Raw genomic sequence first — 19871 nt, 5'->3', positions numbered from 1 at the left:
TGGAAAACAACTGTTTAAATATTTTCCAAACGACCCGTTCAGGGATGTTGTAACAAATCTGTGGAACAGGTGGGACTTGATCCCAGGCCTCCTAGCTCAGAGGTGGGGACACTACCACAAGAGCCCAAGCAGCCATTATCAACAGCTAAAACTCCACCTGCTTCACTAACATCCTTTAGGGAAGGAATCTGCTGTCCTCACCCAGTCTGACCTACACGTGACTCCAGGCCCACAGCAAGGTTGACTATCAACAGCCCTCTGAAATAGCCCAGCAAGTTAGTTCCAGGGTAATTAGGGATGGGCCAAACAGTGATGCCCCCATCCCACGTTTTAGGAGGGGGTAGATACACACACGAAGGGGGAAGGAGTACAGTAGATGCAGTCAGGGTGGGAAGATTAACAGCAGCACAAACTCGTCGGCTCAAATGGTCAGTTTCTGGGTTGTAGGCTCCAGTGGACTCCATCTTCCATGTCCTTTCTTCAAAATGGCGGCACGTTCTACTCCTCTTTCCTCTCAACTTCTTTTTCCATCCTGTTTTCACAGCTTCTCTTTGCTCTTCTATGGTTCTCCCCCTTCCCCACAATGCAACATATCTACCCTCTCTTATCCTCGTCCCTCACCCTTTCTCCCGTCGTTTCACAAGGCTTCTCCTGAATTTAGTTTCTCATCCCATTTTCACCTCATTTAATCTTTCCCCCTCATTATCTCCACTCCCTCTCCTTTATCCCCGCCTCCAGTCCTCCTCCATATTCTTCCTCCCCTCTTATCCTTCCCGACCCTATCTCCCTTTAATCCCCCTTCCTCCAGCCCTCACCTCCATTCTCCACCCCACTTCCTCTTTCCTCCAAATCTCCCTTCCAATCTCCACTCACTCCTCCATCTCCCCTCCACCAGCGCTTCCCCCAATCTCCACTCCCTCCTCCATCTCCCCTCCACCAGCCCTTCCCCCAATCTCCACTCCCTCCTCCATCTTGCCTCCTCCAGCCCTCCCCCCACTCTCCACTCCCTCCTCTGCTCACCTTCCCCCAGCCCTACTCTACATCCTACATTCCCTCCTCCCCCTCCTTGTTCCTCCATCTCCACTTGACCAGCCTTCCCCCCAATCTCCATTCTCTCTTCCCCCTCCTCTTCCATCTCCCCTCCACGAACCCTTACCTGTCCTTTACATCTCCTCCCCTCTTCCTTCCTGTTCTCTTGAATAACCATACCCCACTGTCCACTCCCTCCTCCTCTCCCTCCTTCATTTTCCCGCCCCTCTAGCCCTCCCTATCATTCTCCACACCATCCTTCCCCTTCTAATTCTCTCACCTTCATTTCTCCTCCAACAATGCCCTCAGTTTGACCTCCTCCTTCTCTATTCTTCTCCCCCCACTGTAACCTCTCTCCCCTTTTCCGTCCTGCCACGCACAGATCTCTCTTGTCTCTGTCTCTCTGGTCCTGAGCAGCAGGCTTGCCTGCACAGCTCAGTAACTTATTAACTCACAGTGTGCTTTGTAAATCTCCACCCCAGGGCTTTCTCAGGGCAGCTGTGGTCACAGTGGGGAAACAGACCCTGTACGAGCACAGTAGCAAACAATAGGACATACAGGAGCACAAGGAGCTGTCTCCTGGGCCAGACACCACCAGTATCATGGTGTCTGTTTTCACTGTGGTAAGTAAAATGGGAATGATGCTGGATTTGGGCATCGCCAGAGTTCGGGAAGCTGTTCACACGCTCTGCACCTGAGTTCAGAGTACGGTAGGCCAATCAGGGTCCTTGCTGGTGCTGACTCTAAGAACCACCACTGACCACATTCTGCGCTTGTCTCTGGCTGTTCTTTGCCTTTCCCTTTCTGAATGAAGCTCTCTCATCCTCAAATGCCTGTCTCATAGAATCCGATGTAAAAAAAGCTGTCCCCTTCAGGTCCCTTTTAAAACTTTCCCTTCTCACCTCAAAACTATGCCCTCTAACTTTGAACTCCCCTACCCTATTAATACATTCTGTTTTAATTTGCGAGATGTGAGCCAAAACGGGTAGACCATCATATGTTGACCATCCTGAATTGCCCAGAGGTTAGTTAAGAGTCAACCACATCACTGAGAGTCTAGAGTCACATGTAGGCCAGACCAGGTAAGGATGGTAGATTTCCCTCCCTATTGGGCATTAGTGAACCCAAGGGGTCTTTATAGTTATCAATAGCAAATTCCACCATCTGCCATGGTGGGATTTGAAACTAGGTCTCCAGGACATTATCTGGGTCTTTAATGATCTAGTGATACCACCACTAGGCCATTGCCTTGCTTCAGTATAGACCTCTCCTCCTCCTCTTGTTTCCTGGAAAATTGAGCTGAGCAGTTGCTGGTCGTTCAGTGAGGAAGGTCACAGGTTTGAGGAACATTGGAGACAGTTACTTGTTATTGCTGAGCTCAGACATGATGCCCCTCATGGTCCAATAGCCCATTGACACTCACTGTCGAGAAAAATAGCCAGTGGACCAGTGTACGCAGGGGAGAGGTCTGTGCTCTGTCAATGGGTCTGGAGGAAAGGAAATTGAAAGAGAAAGGTACTCAGATGCTCAGGGGTGTGGGCATAGACTACTGGTTGCACAAAGTGTCTGTTGTGATTCACAAACTGTACATTAACAGGAACTCTGTATGATCTCCTGTCCTGTTAGTTTCTCCAGCACTTCTCTGAAAAGCAAAAATATCGAAGCATGATCAAAACAACAGCTACATGTCTGAGCACAGTTTAACCCTCACGAGACGGAGATAAACTAACCTCAGTAGCAGGTGGAGCTCAGGAACAACAAAAACCTCAGAGGAGCTTTGACCGTGTTCTGTATCTCTCTGTATCTTGTTGTTTGTCTCCTCTCTCTCTCTCACAATCTCTCTATCGCTGTCTCTCACTCTCTGCCTCTCACTGTCCCTGTCTGTCTGTCTCTGTCTCTCTGCCTCTGTCTCTCTAACTGTGTATCTCATTGTCTCTGTTCCTCTCTCTCTCACTGTCTCTATCTATCTCACTGTCTGCCGCTCTCTCAATCTCTCTGTCCCTATCTCTGTCTTTCACTGCCTCTACCTCTGATATCTCTCTCTCTCACTGTCTCAACCCATTTCACGGTTTTTCTCTCTCTCTCACTCTCTTCATCTTTCAATCCCTGCTTTTCACTGTCTCTCTCTCATTCTCCTTCATTCTCTGTCCCTCTTTCACTTCTCAGTCTGCCTCTCCCTCACTGTCTCCTTATCTCATTTTGCCTTTGTTACTGTTTGTACCTCTCTTTCAGTCTCTCTTTCTCCCTCTCTCATACACATCTGCTTCTCTCTCTGCCTCTTTTCTCCGTGCCTGTCTCTGTTACCTCATCGCTGATTCTTGGTCCTGGGTCAATAGTTATCCTTCAAACAACATCACGAAAGTCAGAAAACCTGACCATTATCACATTTTGATTTGTGGAATCTTGCTGTGCACACATTGGCTGCTACATTTCTGACAATGCAACAGTGACAGCACTTCAAAGGCTCTTCATTGTCTGTGAAGTGTTTTGGGATGTCCACGTTATTATGAAAGGTGCTAGTGAAATGTAAGTCTTTATTTCTATGTACATTTCCTATTCTTTGCTGTGAACTTTAGTGTTGTCTCCCCTAAACTCTCAGACAGTACATTGCAGACCCTAACCCCTCGAGTGAACCTGCCTCCCCCACACTCTCAGACAGTACATTCCAGACCCTAACCCCTCGAGTGAACCTGCCTCCCCCCACACTCTCAGACAGTACATTCCAGATCCCAACCACTTGTTGAATGAAAGAGGTTCTACTAACATATCCGTTGGTTCTTTTGTCAAACACCTTAAATCTGTTCCCTTTGGTTCTTGATCAGTTCACTACGTTGTTCTGATCTGTTCCATCCAGATCCCTCATCATCTTGATCACCTCAATCAATCCCCTCCCCACCTTCTCTTCTCTAAGTCAATCAGTCTCAGCTGCTACAGTTGATCTGTGCGACTGGACTTTCTCATCCTGGAGCTTTCCTTGTTAACTTTTTCTGGAGGATCTATAAAACATTTACATCCTTCCTAACTGGACATAGTAATCTAGTTGAAGCTAAACCAGGGTTTTATTGAAGTCTATCATAACTGCTTAGTTTTTGTACCTATTGATACAAATGTTCTGTACATTTTATCTTCCACCTCCTGTCACTTTCAATGATTTGTGCACATATATTCCCAGGCTCTTGTACTTGACTTCCATTCCCCCCTCCCTTGTCATTCTAAGCCTTCGATCCAAATCCCTTCACCTGATGCTGAATTCACTGAGTCAGTTTCCTTCCTGGATCTTCGCTAGGTAACAATTGAACTCCAGGTTAACACCTGCCCCCTCACACCCTTCCTGAACCACTCCATTCCATGTGCTGTTGGCCTTCAGCAAAGGATTAGCGATCTATTTCCAAGTTGGAATGGTAAGTGGCTTGGAGAGGAATTTGCAGGAAATGGCTTGCAGGGGATGGTGTTCCCATATATCTGCTGTCCTTGTCCTTCTAGGTGGAAGTGGCTGTGCATTTGGAAGGTACTGTCTGAGAATTTTAGGTGAATTTCTGCAGAGCATTTTGTAGAGAGTACACACTGCTGTTACAGATGGTGGAGGGAGTGGATTGTGAAAGTGATGGATGTGTGCCTATGGAGCGGGCTGCTTTGTCCTGGATGCCGTTAAGTTCCTTGAGTGTTGTTGGAGCTGCACTCATCCAGGCAAGTGGGGAGTATTCCATCACACTCCTAGGAGATGATGGACAGTCTTTGGGGAGTTAGGAGATGAGTTACAATTCCCAGCCTCTGACCTGCTATTGTTCCCTTTGTGTTTATGTGGTGAGTCCAGTTGAGTTTCTGATCAATGATAACCCCAGGACGTTGACAGTAGGCTATTGAGTGATGGTAACACCACTGAATGTCAAGGGGCAGTGATTAGATTGTCTCTGATTGGTGGTGGTTATTTGCCTGGTATTTGTACGGCATGAATGTTATGTGCACTTCTCAGCCCAAGTCTGGACATTGTCCAGATCTTGCTGCATTTGGACATGGATTGTTTCAGTATCTAAGGAGTTGCGAATGATGCTGAACATTGTGCAATCATTGGCGAACATCCCCACTTCTGACATTAAGACGAAGGGAAGATCATTGATGAAGCAGCTGATGATGGTTGGGCCGACAACACTACACTGAGGAACTCCTGGAGAGATGTCCTGGAGCTGGGACAACTGACCTCCAATAGCTACATGCATCTTCCCATGTGCCAGGTAGAACTCCAACCAGCAGAGAGTTTGCCCCCTGATATCCATTAATTCCAATTTTTGCTAGGGCTTCTTGATGCCACACTCTGTCGAATGCAGCCTTGATGTCAAGCGCTGTCACTCTCACCTCACCTCTGGAATTCAGCTCTTTTTGTCCATGTTTGAACCAAGGCTGTAGTGAGGTCAGGAGCTGAGTGGCACTAGAGCGACCCAAACTGAACGGCACTGAGCAGGTGAGAGAGAGAGAGACAACAAGGTGCAGGGCTGGATGAACACAGCAGGCCAAGCAGCATCATAGGAGCAGAAAGGCTGACGTTTCGGGCCTAGACCCTTCATCAGAAAAGGGAGAGGGGAAGGGGGTTCTGAAACAAATAGGGAGAGAGTGGGAGGCGGATAGAAGATGGATAGAGGAGAGGATAGGTGGAGAGGAAACAAACAGGTCGAAGAGGCGGGGATGGAGCCAGTAATGGTGAGTGTAGGTGGGGAGTTAGGGAGGGGATAGGTCAGTCCAGGGAGGACGGACAGGTCAAGGGACTGCCACTGAGCAGGTTATTGCTAAGAGTTATTAGTGCTGCTATTTGCAGTCCAAGCACCAGGGGTCACCAAAACCCAGCTAATCTGCCAATCACCACCACATTCTCCAGTACAGATTGGAAAATCTAAACCCACAGGTTAATGAGAGTAACAGGAGGATCGAGGGGTTTAAAAAATGGCTTGGAAGCAAAGATAAAAGACAAATCTTTCGAAAGGAAAGTTTCTAGTGTTCCTTTTTGGAGTAGTGAGTGATTTGATTTGATTTGATTTATCATTGTCACATGTACCTAAGTACAGTGAAAAGTTTTGTTTTGCGAGCAGTACAGGCAGATCATAGCAAACAAGGACATATAGGTCATAGGGTGCTTAGACAGAGCGAGGCATAAAAGGTTACACTGCACAGGAGGTATACAAAGTGAGATCAACATTAGATTTGAAATTACTTAAATATAATGACAGCAGGGAAAAAGGTGTTCTTGAATATATTGGTACCTATGTTTAAGCTTTTATATCTTCTGCTTGACAGAAGAGCGTGGAAGAGATTATAATCGGGATAGGAGGGGTCTTTGATGATGTTGGCTGCCTTTCTGTAGCAACGCAAGTGTAGATAGAATCCATGGATGGGAGGTCAGCTTGTGTAATGGTCTGGGCTGTGTTCATTACTTTCTGTAGTGGTTCTGCCTTTGTTCAGTTTAAGGCTCATTTGGGCATCAATGTTACTGAGGGAGGTAAACCAGAAAGAGGCCATTCACCCCCTTGGCCCTATCCTGTTCCTCTGTGAGTTTCAAGCTATGTTTGTTTGTTTGAGACTCACCACCAACCAACCAATGCCCCCCCATCCCCCCACCAACAACTCCCAACTCCACCAAGAACATTTCCATCTAACCAGTCAGTTCCTTGTAAAATCCTAAAAGCCTCAATTCCAATCAGCCCAGTTGGTTAGCGTAGGGAATACAACTCTCATTTATGTTCAAAAGCACAATATTCCCACAAACCTGTCTGCCATATTGGTCATGTGCATCCTTTCTGCTAGTGAATATGTGGCATGGATTTAAAAGTGGTATCTTTTAAGTTTGCCTTTCAGGAATTAATAATCTGTTATGCCACTTGGCAAAGGATAATTTTGTTTTTGTGTCTTCTTTTTTATTTAAGAAACCTGGTGTGAGTTTCTTTTATCTTGTGACTAAATTGGTCATTTTCACACTTGTGACAAACCCAGGAGATAGTGGGGTTTGATTTCCTGTGCTCTTCCCATCAAGGTCATGGCACAACATCTCAGTCCCAGAATGGCCATCCCTTAATTCTGAGACTGCTCCCACCCCATGTTACAGGCTCACCAGACCAGAGAATCCCTATTGTATAGAAGAAGGTCATTCAGCCCATTGAGTCCACACTGGCCCTCTGAAGAGCATCCCACCCAGACAACTTTGCATTTCCCATGGCTAACCCATCTAGCCGTCACATCCTTAGACACTATAGAGCAATTTAGCATGGCCAATCTACCTAACCTGTACATCTTTGGACTGTGGGAGGAAATTGGAGCACCCAGAGGAAACCCACACAGACACAGGGAGAATGTGCAAACTCCACACACAGACAGTCACCCGAGGTTGAATTTGAACCCAGGTCCATGTTGCTGTGAGGCCACCGTGCCACTCCTCCTGTAGGAGGGCTACGTTAATATCACAAACCCAAAACTTTTAATTATTAATGAAAATGACTAGCTTGAACTCAGCAGACAGAAATGATCAGAAAAACATGCAGGATCTAGATTAGCACCTTTAAAAAAGCTTTAAATCGGATCAGTTAGACAATGCGTTTCCATACTCAGAAGATCTGGAAGGATTACTGAGAAATTCAAGGAAATCTGTAGAGATCCACCAGGATGTAGTATGGTAGCCAGGCACGATGTGGATTTGGGCGATTCAGTTCTGATAAAACAAGATCATTATGAATTAAGCCCAGAGAATTGATCTCAGGTCCAAACAGAGGTTCAGTCCATGCTACAAAAGCAAATGTATCTAACTAGAATCTAAGCAAAGCTGTTAGAGTTTGCTGCTCATGTTAGTTTCTAAACCAGATGGGTTGTCTAAATTCTGCAGAGATAGGGTGGGGGGGTCATCTGGGTGGGATGGTATTTGGAGGGTCAGTGTTAATTCAATTTGAACGGTGTGCTTCCACACTGTACGGATTCTATAATTCTAGGAGAAGGAGCTGCCCCACATTGGCACTGTCCTCTGAATATCCTGATTCATTTTAAATATGCCGTAAACCTCCCAGATATTTTATGGATCTGGGATTTTTCTACACTGCCCCACTTAAGGAAGCGTATAAGATATTAAGTTTCATTTTAGTTGTAACAGAGAAAAAAACTTAAATGAGACAATTTGCTCATTTTACAATTTTATTAACAGAAATAAACAAACAGTACACATTAAGTGAATAAGTGACAAAATCTATCGAAATATGTAATACCAAAAGCTAATAGAATCCAGTTTGATGTTATTTAAGATGACTCAGGAATGGCTAAGAAAATTTGGAATTATCTAAGAATAGCCTACTATACAATATCCATCAACACTTAAAGTTTTCCCTTAAAACCCAGAGCGAGTACAATCTTCTCTGATGAAAGAAAATACCTTTTGAGAACTATATTACCTGAGGATTTATAATTCGAATCATAGAGTCATAGAGTCATACAGCATGGGCACAGATCCTTCGGTCCAACCAGTCCATGCCAAACATAATCCCAAACTAAACTAGTCTCACAGCCTTGCACTATTTCTGAAATTTCAGTGAAAGGTGTTTGTTTTTATGCTACTAGAACCCCACCAGTTTTGCAGGTGTTTATATCAATCCTCTGTATAAGTTGCTTCAAATTACATGTGGTACTGTATCATTTAACATTATTTCTTAATTTTTGAGAGAAGTTTCCTTTCTGAAGTTGTGAGCTGTTATCTAATTTTTTTTAATACTTCTTTCATCTCGCCCTTAATCTTTCACTCTTAAAAGAAATTGTTAAACATTTGTCAGTTTCATTTCTCTATGATGACTGACTGAGTCTTGTTTCTGTCAGTCAATGTTCATGTGATAAGGATTGTAGTGACCAGACCGAGGTCAACCAGGTGGATCTCACAGAATATGAGTTCCCTGATTAGTGTTGCTAACCGGGCTCAATCAGGGAGCCCTGGCTGACAAATATAAACAGGAGATTCAGAGAGTCTCCTCAGTCTAGGGCCTAGCTCTGAGCTAGCTGGTCAGAGTCTGTGTATGGAGCATGTGTAAATATAGGGTGACTGGGTGATGGGATACCGGCCTCCATGGACTTATTTCAAGGACCTTTACCATACTTTCTGTTGGATGGTTCCAGTATTTCTCCTGTAACTAACATTTTATTTCCACGCTTAGTTATATTGTTGTTCTGTCTTTTGAGGCCTCTTTTATAGTGATTAAACTCTTGTTTGTAGTTTTTTTTGTTGGCTGTACTGAATACTAATTTAATTAATAACATCTGTGTGTCACCTCCGTTTAGGAATATCCTCTACTTGCTCAATGTAGAGTCATAGAGTCATAGAGCTGTACAGCGTGGAAACAGAGCCTTCAGTCCAACTTGTCCATGCCGAATAGATATCCTAAATTAATCTAGGCCCATTTGCCAGCATTTGGTCCATATCCCCCTAAACCCTTCCTAGTCATATACCCATCCAGATGTCCCTTAAATGTTGTAATTATACCAGCCTCCACTACTTCCTTGGGCAGCTCATTTCATACAAGCACCATGCTCTGAGTGAAAAAGTTACCCCTTAACTCCCTTTTAAATGTTTCCCCTCTCGCCTTAAACCTATGCCCCTCTAGTTTTGGACTCCCCTAACCTGGGAAAAAGACCTTGACTATTCACCCTATTCATGCCCCTCATGATTTTATAAACCTCTATAAGGTCACCCCTCAGACTCTGATGTTCCAGGGAAAATAGCCCCAGCCTATTCAGCCTCTCCCTGTAGCTCAAACCCTCCAATCCTTGTAAATCTTTTCTGAACCCTTTAGAGTTTTTCATTGTTAACTCCTTTGTGAGTCTTCATTTTTAAATGTTTTAATATGTGTGTGTGTCCTGCATAATGAGTTACACTGTCTACCAAATCTACATAATGGACCCAAATATTTCAGTATGAGCTAGGCAGACTGCAGCAGGTTTACTTTGTGAACTGTCTACATCTCTTTCAACCTCGTTCTCACTGTCTCTGTCAGCACCCCCCCACCCCACTACTCTTTCAATCTTATCTTTTCTTCCACCCTACAATGATATCGCTTAAACATGCTTGCATGATATAAATAATAATTCATCTTGTAATCAGGAGTACCTACCAGATAAGACATTTTATTAACTCCCTTTTATGGCTCACTGAGTCTCGAATTCAGAGGTTCACTTTGTAAAGTTAATGACACCAACACTTTGTCCCCTGTTTGAAAAGTTGTCTCTATGTTTGTCTGCCCATCATTAATCTTTGCCTGTGAAGGATTTGAGCTACTTTAAACATTCCTGTGGTTCTCTCTAGATACATAGACACCTAATTTAATATTGAGAATTACTCTATAGGCCTTATAAACATCTCCTAAATCAATTTTTAATGGATCTTGAATCCATAGATCAATGCAAATGGATGCAATCTTGTAAATTCATTTGGGAAATCTTTTGTAGCAAATAGTAAGCAATGTAAACCTTGTCCTAAAATCCTATGGTTAGTTGCGATGATATACTTTACTCATTGTTTTCGGGAGTTTGATGGTGTTGTTCCAATAGTGGCTCAGTGGTTAGCACTGCTACCTCACAGCACCAGGGATCTGGGTTCGATCCCACCCTTGGGTGACTGTCTGTGTGGAGTTTGCACATTCTCCCTGTGTCTGCGTGGGTTTTCTCCGGGTGGTCCGGTTTCCTCCCACAGTCCAAAGGTGCATAGGGGGGTGGATTGGCTGTGCTAATTTGCCCTGTAGTGTCCTAGGATATGCAGCCTGGGTGGATCAACCATGGGAAATGTGGGGATAGGGTGGGCCTGAGTGGGATGATCTTTGGAGGTTTGGTATGAACTCAGTTGGCCTGCTTCCACACTTGCAGGGGTTCCATGAATTCTTTGAAGCTCCCTACATGATATGCAGTAGACTTCAAATGTTTTAGCCAGATATTGCTTATTATCTCCTGAAAAGTATTGTTATTAACAGAAAATTGGAACACACTTAACTTTAACAAGAGGCAGAGAAAAGAATTTCTAATCTATTACTATGCAACTTAAACTATACCACTTCAAAACCCACAAATAGACACACATTCAATCATGATGCATGATGTGGAGGTGCTGGGGTTGGAATAGGTGGACAACGTATGGGGTCTAAGGATTAATCATGTGGAGGACACTGGACAGGCAGAATCGCCCCAGCTCTTTTTAAAATTAGTGGTCATGGGATTTCTTTTTTGCATCACTTAAAGACTATGTGGTCCCCGTTACACATTGCTTCTAAACTGAGGTACCTCGGACAGTGAGGCAGTCCTTCAGGGCTCCTCTGGGGGATTGTCAGTCTAGATTTTGTCTTTCCATCTCTGGAAATGGGAGCTGAAACTATGACCTTTTGACCCTGGCGTGCTTCCCACTCAGATCTTAGACAAGGTATCGAGAGAGCAGAAATCTTTTGTGGAGCTGTCATCCTCAAGTCCAGAAGTCCAAACTGGTGAAAGACAACTTGTTCAGACAAAGGAAGGTAGAAGTGACACAGTGGGTGTGACACGGTTGGATTTTGACCCATAGAGTCAATTATTTGTAGCTACATCTGCCTATTATTAGCTGTAATCGATAGGCCAGCATATAGCCACTATCTGAGGTGTTACATTTATCAGTGAGCATGAGATAATGGAGGAGAAAGTCCGCAAACAGAACAGATATCAGCATCAACTCAGGAAGCCCTCCGAAAGACAACAGAGAGAAGGAGAGGGAGAGAGAGAGCGAGAGAAAGAGAGACTGGGTGAAACAGGAAAATGGATATCATGGGTCATGATTCCAGAAGGCAGAAGAAGAGGTTTGCGACAGTAAGTGGCTGGCAGGCACCCAATAAAACCTTTGAGGATTTGAGTACAGGAGCACGGATATCTTGCTACAATTGTACAGGGCCTTGGTGAGACCACACCTGGAATATTGTGTGCAGTTTGGCCCTCCTCATCGGAGGAATAATGCTCTGGCTCTTGAGGGAGTGCCGTAAATGTTTACCAAACTGATTGCTGGGATGGCAAAGACTGACATAGCAGGTGAGATTGAATCAGTTAGGATTAAATTCACTGTAGTTCAGAAGAATGAAGGGGGATCTCTCATGGAAAGCTGTGAAATCCTAATAAGACTAGTCAGACTAAATGCAGGAAAGATGTTCCCAATGACTGAGGAATGCAGAACCAGGGTGACAGTGTAAGAAAACGGGGTAGGCCATTTAGGACTAAGATGGGGAGAAATCTCTTCACCCAGAGAGTGGGGAGCCTGTGGAATTCTCTGCCACAGAAAACGCTTGAGACCAAACATAGAATGTTTTCAAGAAGGAGTTAAATATAGCTCTTAGGGCTAAAGGGATCAAAGTATTCAGGGCAAATGCAGGAACAGGCTGTTGAGTTGGGTGATCAGCCATGATCATATTAAATAGCAGAATAGGTTCGAAGGGCTGAACGGCCAGCTGCTGCCCCTATCTTATCAGTTTCTGTGTGTGTGTGTGTGTGTGTGTGTGTGTGTGTGTGTTTCTGTGTGTCTGTGTGAGTGAGAGATTGTGCCTGTGTGTATAACAGTGCCCGTACGTATGCGTGTGCGGGTGTGTGTGTGTGTGCCTATGAGTGTGTGTGACTGTGTGTGATTGTGTCTATATGAGTGTGTATGAGTGAGTGAATGAGTGTGTCTGTGTCTCTGAGTGTATATGTGATTGTGCTTGTACATGTGTGTGTCTGTAAGAGTGTGTATGAGTGAGCGTGGGTGAGTGTGAGTGTGTGAGTGTATGTGTGTGTCCATGTGATTGTGTCTGTATGTGTGTGTGTGTGTGTGTGTGTCTGTAAGAGTGTGTATGAGTGAGCGTGGGTGACTGTGAGTGTGTATGAGTGAGCGTGGGTGAGTGTGTGTGCGTGTATGTGTGTGTCCATGTTATTGTGTCTGTATGTGTGTGCGTGTGTGTGTCTGTAAGAGTGTGTATGAGTGAGCGTGGGTGAGTGTGGGTGTGTGACTGTGAGTGAGTGAGTGTGTGTCTGTCTGTGTGACTGTGCCTGTACATGTGTGTGTCTGTGTGAGTTTGTGGGTGTCTGAGTGGGTATGTGCGTGTTTTGAGTGGGGGTGCATGATGTGTGCTTAGTTTGTCTGTATAAGTGAATGGTGAGGGACAGAAGTTCACTAGCACCAGCCCTTCACCCTGTCCCTTGACCCTATCTGGAGCCCACCAGGAAAACCCAGCTGCAATCGGCCTCAGTGCCATTCCCCACGCACCTGCATTTGCCCTGGCCTCCTCTGATCTCTGTGTTATTCGTTCAGCTCCCCCAGGACCCAGAGGAGTCAAGGTCACCCAGGCTTAATTGGCCAAACCTGGACGCACTCCAGCACATTCACTCTGTCAGGCATAGAGTGTTCAGGCACCTCAATAACTGCAGTTTCCTGTTTGTACTTACAGGAACATTTAAGCAGATTGCGTGCGTACACTCTGCTACAGGTCAAATCCCCCAGTAACTGCAGGTCAATTGGAATGTGTGCTTTGTGAGGTTCTGAGCCCTGCACACACCAGCAAACCCCTTAAAGGGATCCTGATTGAGGGTCCAACATCTCTGAGGTGCAAACAGACACCAGCCCTGCGTCTAAGCAATCTCTCCATGACCACTTTCCCCGTTCTTACTCAGCACGCAGGAATCGCTGACACAGCGAACTGTTTGCCCCCCACCCTTATTACCCTCGAGAAGATGGCTTTGAGTCATCATCTTGAACCGCTGCACTCCATCTGGCTTGACCTTTCTGCAGCAGTTTGGAACAAATCAGCGACTTGCCAGGGCAGTTAAGAGTCAACCACATTGCTGCGGGACTGGAGTCACATGTAGGCCAGACCAGGTAAGGATGGCCATTTCCTTCCCTAAAGGACACTAGTGAACCAGATGGGTTTTTCCGACAATCAAAGATATCTGTCACACTCGCCATTGCTCAGACTAATTCTCATTATTAGATTTTTATTAAGCAGTTGTACTTTAATTCTATCAGGCATGGGATTTGAACCTGTTACTCCACAGCATGAGTCTGAGCTTTTGAATTGCTAACCCAGTGACTGTCACCAGTTCCCTTTTCCAGTCTTGGCCACAAAGCGGCCTCATCATTGGATCGCAGTGGATAAAGGGGGCGAAGTGCTGGAGTCTGGGGAGCGATGACCATAGAATCTCTACAGTGTGGAAGCAGGTCATTCGCCCTTCGAGTCCACACTGACCCTCTGAAGAGCATCCACCCAGACCTACACCTCAATCCTACCCCTGTAACCCTGCATTTCCCAAGGCTAAACCACCTAACCTGCCCACCCCTGGACATTTGGGTAATTTCCCATGGCCAAGCCACCCTGACCTGCACATCTTTGGACTGTGGGAGGAAACCGGAGCACCCGGAGGAAACCCACACAGACACAGGGAGAACGTGCAAACTCCACACAGTTGCCCGAGGGTGGAATCGAACCAGTCTCTGGCGCTGTGAGGCAGCTGTGCTAACCACTGAGCCACCCGACTATGTTGTAAAGAACCATACACTGGGCGAGAGTGGGCAGAGGGGCTCGGAGAGAGGGGGGGTGGGGGTGCGTGAAAATATTGGGTACAGAATAAAACAGGCCCTCATTTGGAGGAGGGGTCAGCAAGCGCAGCATAAAGACATGTTTTCTATTTGACTCAACGTTTTGTATCTCCTTCCCGTCTCATTTCACAGATGAAAAGTGTTGGCATGAAGCTGATCCCCTTTTTGAAAACCTCCTGCATTTACTTTGTGCTGTGGCTTCCCACCTCTAACCCATCGTGGTTCAGTGCGCTGATTAAATGTCTGCCCGTTCTATGCCTGTGTTTCTTCGTGTTGGCACACAGCATCAGCCGGGGGGTACATCGACCCTACGCCAAGAAAGTCCTGGTCGCTCTCCTGTTCTCGGTGCTTGGTGATGTGTTCCTGACATGGGGCGACCAAGGTTTCTTCATCCACGGTAAGGCCTCAAGATTGAACCTGTCGGAATAGGGAGGTTTTGCTAAAACTGTACAGACTGTACTGGTCATTCCACAGCTGGAATATTGTGAGCGGTTTTGGTCCCTGTATCTAAGGAAAGAGATACTAGAACTGGAGGCAGTCCAGAGCAGGTTCACTGAGTTGATACCAGGTATGAAGGGACTGTCTCATGAGGATAGAGTCATACAGCACGGAAACAGACCCTTCAGTCCAACTTGTCCATGCTGACCAAGTTTCGCAAACTAAACTAGTTCCACTAGGCTCATTAATGTCCTTTAGGGAAGGAAACTGCTGCCCTTACCTGGTCTGACCTACCTGTGATTCCAGACCCACAGCAATGTGGTTGACTCTGAGCTGCCCTCTGGGCAATTAGAGATGGGCAATAAATGCTGCCTCACCAGCGATGCCCTCATCCCGCGAATGAATAAAGGAAAGGACCTGCCTGTGTTTGGTCCATATCCCACTAAACCTTTCCTATTCATGTGCCTGTCCAAACGTCTTTTAAATGTTGTACCTGCATCTACCTCTTCCTCTAGCAGCTCATTCCATCCTCTGTGTCAAAGAGTTGTCCCCCAGGTCCCTTTTAAATCTTTCCACTCTTGTTCTCATTGGAGTTTAGAAAAATGAGAGGTAACGTTATTGAAACATAGATGATTTTCTCAGGGGGCTTGACAGGGTAGTTGTGGAAAGGTGGTTTCTCCTTGTGGGAGAATCTAGGACCAGAAGGTCTCAGAATAAAGGGTCACACATTTAAGACAGAGATGAGAAATTTCTTCTCTCAAAGGGTACTGAACCTGTGCAATTCTTTACCACAGAGGGCTGTAGAGATTGGGTCGTGGTGTATATTCGAGGCTGAGAGACAGACACAAACATCATTGATGGTTTGAATCAAATTGGGTTAATCGAGATGCTAGAATTGGAGGAATGTAGAGATCTTTGAGGATTTGGAGACTGGAGGATGTTATGGAGATAGAGTAGAGGTGAGATCAGGGAAGAGTTTGAAATCCAGAATGTGAAGTTTAAACTTAAGGTGGTGAGATTTTGATGGAAGGACTGGCTTTGGTGAGTGGGACAATTTCAAAGTTTGCAGATGACACAAAACTCAGGTCTTTGTAAATTGTGAGGAGGACAATATAGAACTTCAAGAGGACTTTGACAAACTGGTAGAGTATGTAGACAGCTGGCAGATGAAATCCGATGCAGAGAAGTTGGCCCAAAGAGCATGCAGAGAGAGTATCAAATAAAGGATAAGAAAATAAAGTAATGGGGATGCTGGAAATCTGCAACAAAATCAGTAATTGGCGGAGAAACTCAGCAGGTCTGGCAGCGTTTGTGGAGAGAGAAACAGAGTTAAAATTTTTGAGTCCAGTGACCCTTCGTCAGAACTGACAAAAGCTGGGATAAGGTGGTATTTATGTTGAAGACGGGGGAGTGGGTGTGAGTGGAGAGGTAGAGCTGGAGCACAGAGAGAGATAGAGAGTGACAGTTAGGGAGACAATAGGATGGATGATAATATACCAGTTGGAGATCACCCAATCAGTGAAATAAAAGAAAATAACTATACTTACACAAGTCACTAATTGTGGCAGGACAGGTAGAGAGTACTGTTAATGCAGCGTGCGATATTCTGGGCTGCATTAAAAGGGCAGAGAGGTTTTGCTGAAGGTCATAGAATCCCTACGGTGTGGAAACAAGCCATTTGGTCCATCCAAAGAGCAGACCTAATGCCCTACCCAATTCCTGTAACCCTACATTTTTCATAGCTCATCTACCTAACCTGCACACCTTTGGACTGTGGGAGGAAACCCATGCAGATATGGGGAGAACGTGCAAACTCCACACAGACAGCTACCTGAGGGTGGAATTGAACCTGGGTCCCTAGTGCTGTGAGGCAGCAGTGCTAACCAACATGCCAGCCCAATAGAGAGGTCTCTGGCTGGATTAAAGCTGGAGTATAGTTCTTGTTGACACACTTTAGGAATGCATTGGAGAGAGTGAGAAAAGATTTACAAGTGTAGTTCCAGCAATGAGAAACTTCAGTCCCGAGGGTAGATTGGAGATGTTAGGACTGTTTATCTTGGAGAGGAAAAGGCTGAATGCAGAATGGATAGTTGTTTTCAACATCCTGAGGGATCTGCACAGAGTAGATAGGGAGAAACTGTTTGCGCTCATAAAAGGGTCAAGAATGAGAGGCCGCTGATATAAAGTATTTTGCAAAAGAGCAAACATGTGGTGAGAAAAAAAGTACTACATATAAAAAGAGTTATTTTTAAAATAAAATTTTAATACGCGTGGTTCAAGCCTGGAATGCGCTGTGGAGGCAGGTTTTATTGAGGTATTTAAGAGGATGTCACATGATTATTTAAATAGAAACAATGAGCAGGGTTTCAGGGAAATAGTGAGAGATTGGCACTATCAAAATCTCTAAGATCTCACAAAGTCAAGCTCTGTGAACTAGCGTGGAGGTGATGGGCCGAATGGCCTCTTTTCTGCAGCATATCAAGTCTGTCCTTCAGTGTGTCCATTTCAACTTTCAGAGGGCTGTGATCTGAGATCCAGCTCACACACGCTGCACTCGCTGCCCCCCCCACCATTATCTCAATGCACTTATTACCTTTGGTATGTCAGTGCCACGGCAAAGTTCAGACTTTGGATCATTGATAGAAAGTGACCCACCCAGCCGTTAGCTCAGTATCCGTGTCATAGGGTGGACTCTGAGTTTCAGATGTGACAGGCACGGGTTCATGTAGCATCTGAGTCCATTTTTCTGTTTGCTGATCTTCATTCAGCATGTCAGATTTACACACAGTTTTGAAGCAATCACTAGCCAGCACATTGTGTAGCCAATCAACCTTTGAGATCCCTTTATCTAAAACGTGCTGGAAGGCCCAGTCAAAGATGACATTTTATTCCAGCATTTCAGGCATCCGGATGATGTGAAGATTAAATAAAATGATTGATGTTATGAGTCAATGTTCATCGTCAAGAGAGCAAAGGACTGCATTATAATTTTATTTGTTAACCCAATTTCATCATCCCATTTTGCACTCGTTAAAAGTGACACAGTTGGCTGCAGGACGTAGCTCCCTCTCAACGTGTGCGTGTATGTGTGTGAGATTCTGTGCCTGCTGGTGAGTGCATGTGTGTGAGTGTACATGTGTATGTGCACTTGTGGTAACGACTTTAATGGGACAAATGCAATGATAACCTCCTGCACCAGCCTCACCACAAATGATGCAAATGTTGATTTAATTTCTAAAATAGCTGTTGCTTTTCTTTACAATTACTGTCAAAATAAAAGAAATGCCAACCAGGTTAAACATTAAACTGTGCAGCACAGGAATGGCCATGATACCAAACAAAACTAGTCTCTTCTGCCTTCCATTGGTCCACATCCCTCCATTTCTTGCATATTCATGTGCTTATCTAAAAGTCCCTTAAATGCCCCTATCGTATCTGCCTCCACCATCACCCCTGGCAGTGCGTTCCACGCTCCTACCACTTTCTGTGTAATAAACCTGCCCCTCATTTATCTTTTGAACTTTCCCCTCTCACCTTAAATACATTCCCCCGAGTATTAGACATTTCAATTCTGGGAAAAAAAGATTTTGACCATCAACCCTATCTATGCATCTCATAATTTTATAGACTTCTATCAACCTCCCCTCAGCCTCCGCCACTCCAGAGAAAGCAACGTGAGTTTTTCTAGCCTCTCCTTATAGCTCATACCCTCTAATCCAGGCAGCGTCCTGGTAAATCTCTTCTGTACCCTCTCCAACACCTCCACATTCTCCCTGTAATGTGGCGACCAGAATATAACACAATAAGTGTGGCCTAACCAAAGCCTTATAAAGCTGCAGCATGACACCCTGACTCTTGTACTCACTTCCCTGACCAATAAAGACAAGCTTGCCATATGCCTTCTTTGCCACCCTATCTACTTGTGTGGCTACTTTCGGGGAGCTATGGACTTGAAACCCAAGATCCTTCTGTAAATCAATGCTGTGCAGGGTCCTACCATTAACTGTGTACTTTTCCTTAACATTTGATTTCCCATAGTGCAGCTCCTCACATTTACTGGATTAAACACCATCTGCAATTTCTCTGCCCATATCTGCAACAGATCTATATCCTGCTATATCCTTTGACAACCTTCTACATTATCCACAACTCCACCAATTTTTGTATCGGTGAGGTTCTTTCATAAACTTGAAATAATCTGTTTATTATCAACAAAACATATTGTTAAATCAAGTGGTAACTGCTGATCAGTAACTGAGCTCTGATCCCAAATGTAACTTTGACTTTGGTCATTAGTGGGTGGGTCACAGCCCACAGACCGCTGAACACAATTCCAATTTCAACCCAGAAAATATTCAATACATTCCAACTTTTTCAACATCCTTCACACCATTCTTAATTATACATTTTGATCCCTAACAGTGCTGTGTGTGTGAGACTGTGAGTTTACATTAATTGGGTGTGATTGTGTGTGTGTGTGTGTGTGTGTGTGTGTGTGTGTGCATCTGTCTGTTTCTGTATGTGTGAGTGCCTTCTGTGAGTGAATGTGTAAGTGAGTGAATCTCTGTGAGTGAGTGTGTGAGTGAGTGTGTCTCTGTGAGTGAGTGTGTGTGAGTGTATCTCTGTGAGTGAGTGTGTCTCTGTGAGTGAGTGCGTAAGTGAGTGATGCTCTGTGAGTGAGTGTGTCTCTGTGAGTGAGTGCGTAAGTGAGTGAATCTCTGTGAGTGAGTGTGTGTGAGTGTATCTCTGTGAGTGAGTGCGTCTCTGTGAGTGAGTGAATCTCTGTGAGTGAGTGTGTAAGTGAGTGTGTCTCTGTGAGTGAGTG

General features: G+C 45.0%; 1 protein-coding gene across 1 annotated transcript in view; it reads left to right on the top strand.

Annotated features, from left to right (window-relative positions):
• The first annotated feature begins 11811 nt into the window (after positions 1–11811).
• The window catches only part of LOC125487191 (lysoplasmalogenase-like protein TMEM86A), a 12220-nt gene continuing 4160 nt past the window's right edge, over positions 11812–19871 (top strand). Inside the window, exons 1-2 of the mRNA XM_048617727.1 lie at positions 11812–11862; positions 14741–15005. Of these exons, the coding sequence (XP_048473684.1) occupies positions 11812–11862; positions 14741–15005 (316 nt within the window). The remainder of the gene's footprint in view (positions 11863–14740; positions 15006–19871) is intronic.

The sequence above is a fragment of the Rhincodon typus genome, chromosome 37 (assembly GCF_021869965.1).
Source record: "Rhincodon typus isolate 14 chromosome 37, sRhiTyp1.1, whole genome shotgun sequence".
In the NCBI taxonomy this organism is placed as follows: domain Eukaryota; kingdom Metazoa; phylum Chordata; class Chondrichthyes; order Orectolobiformes; family Rhincodontidae; genus Rhincodon; species Rhincodon typus.
This window is presented reverse-complemented; position numbering and strand designations above follow the sequence as displayed.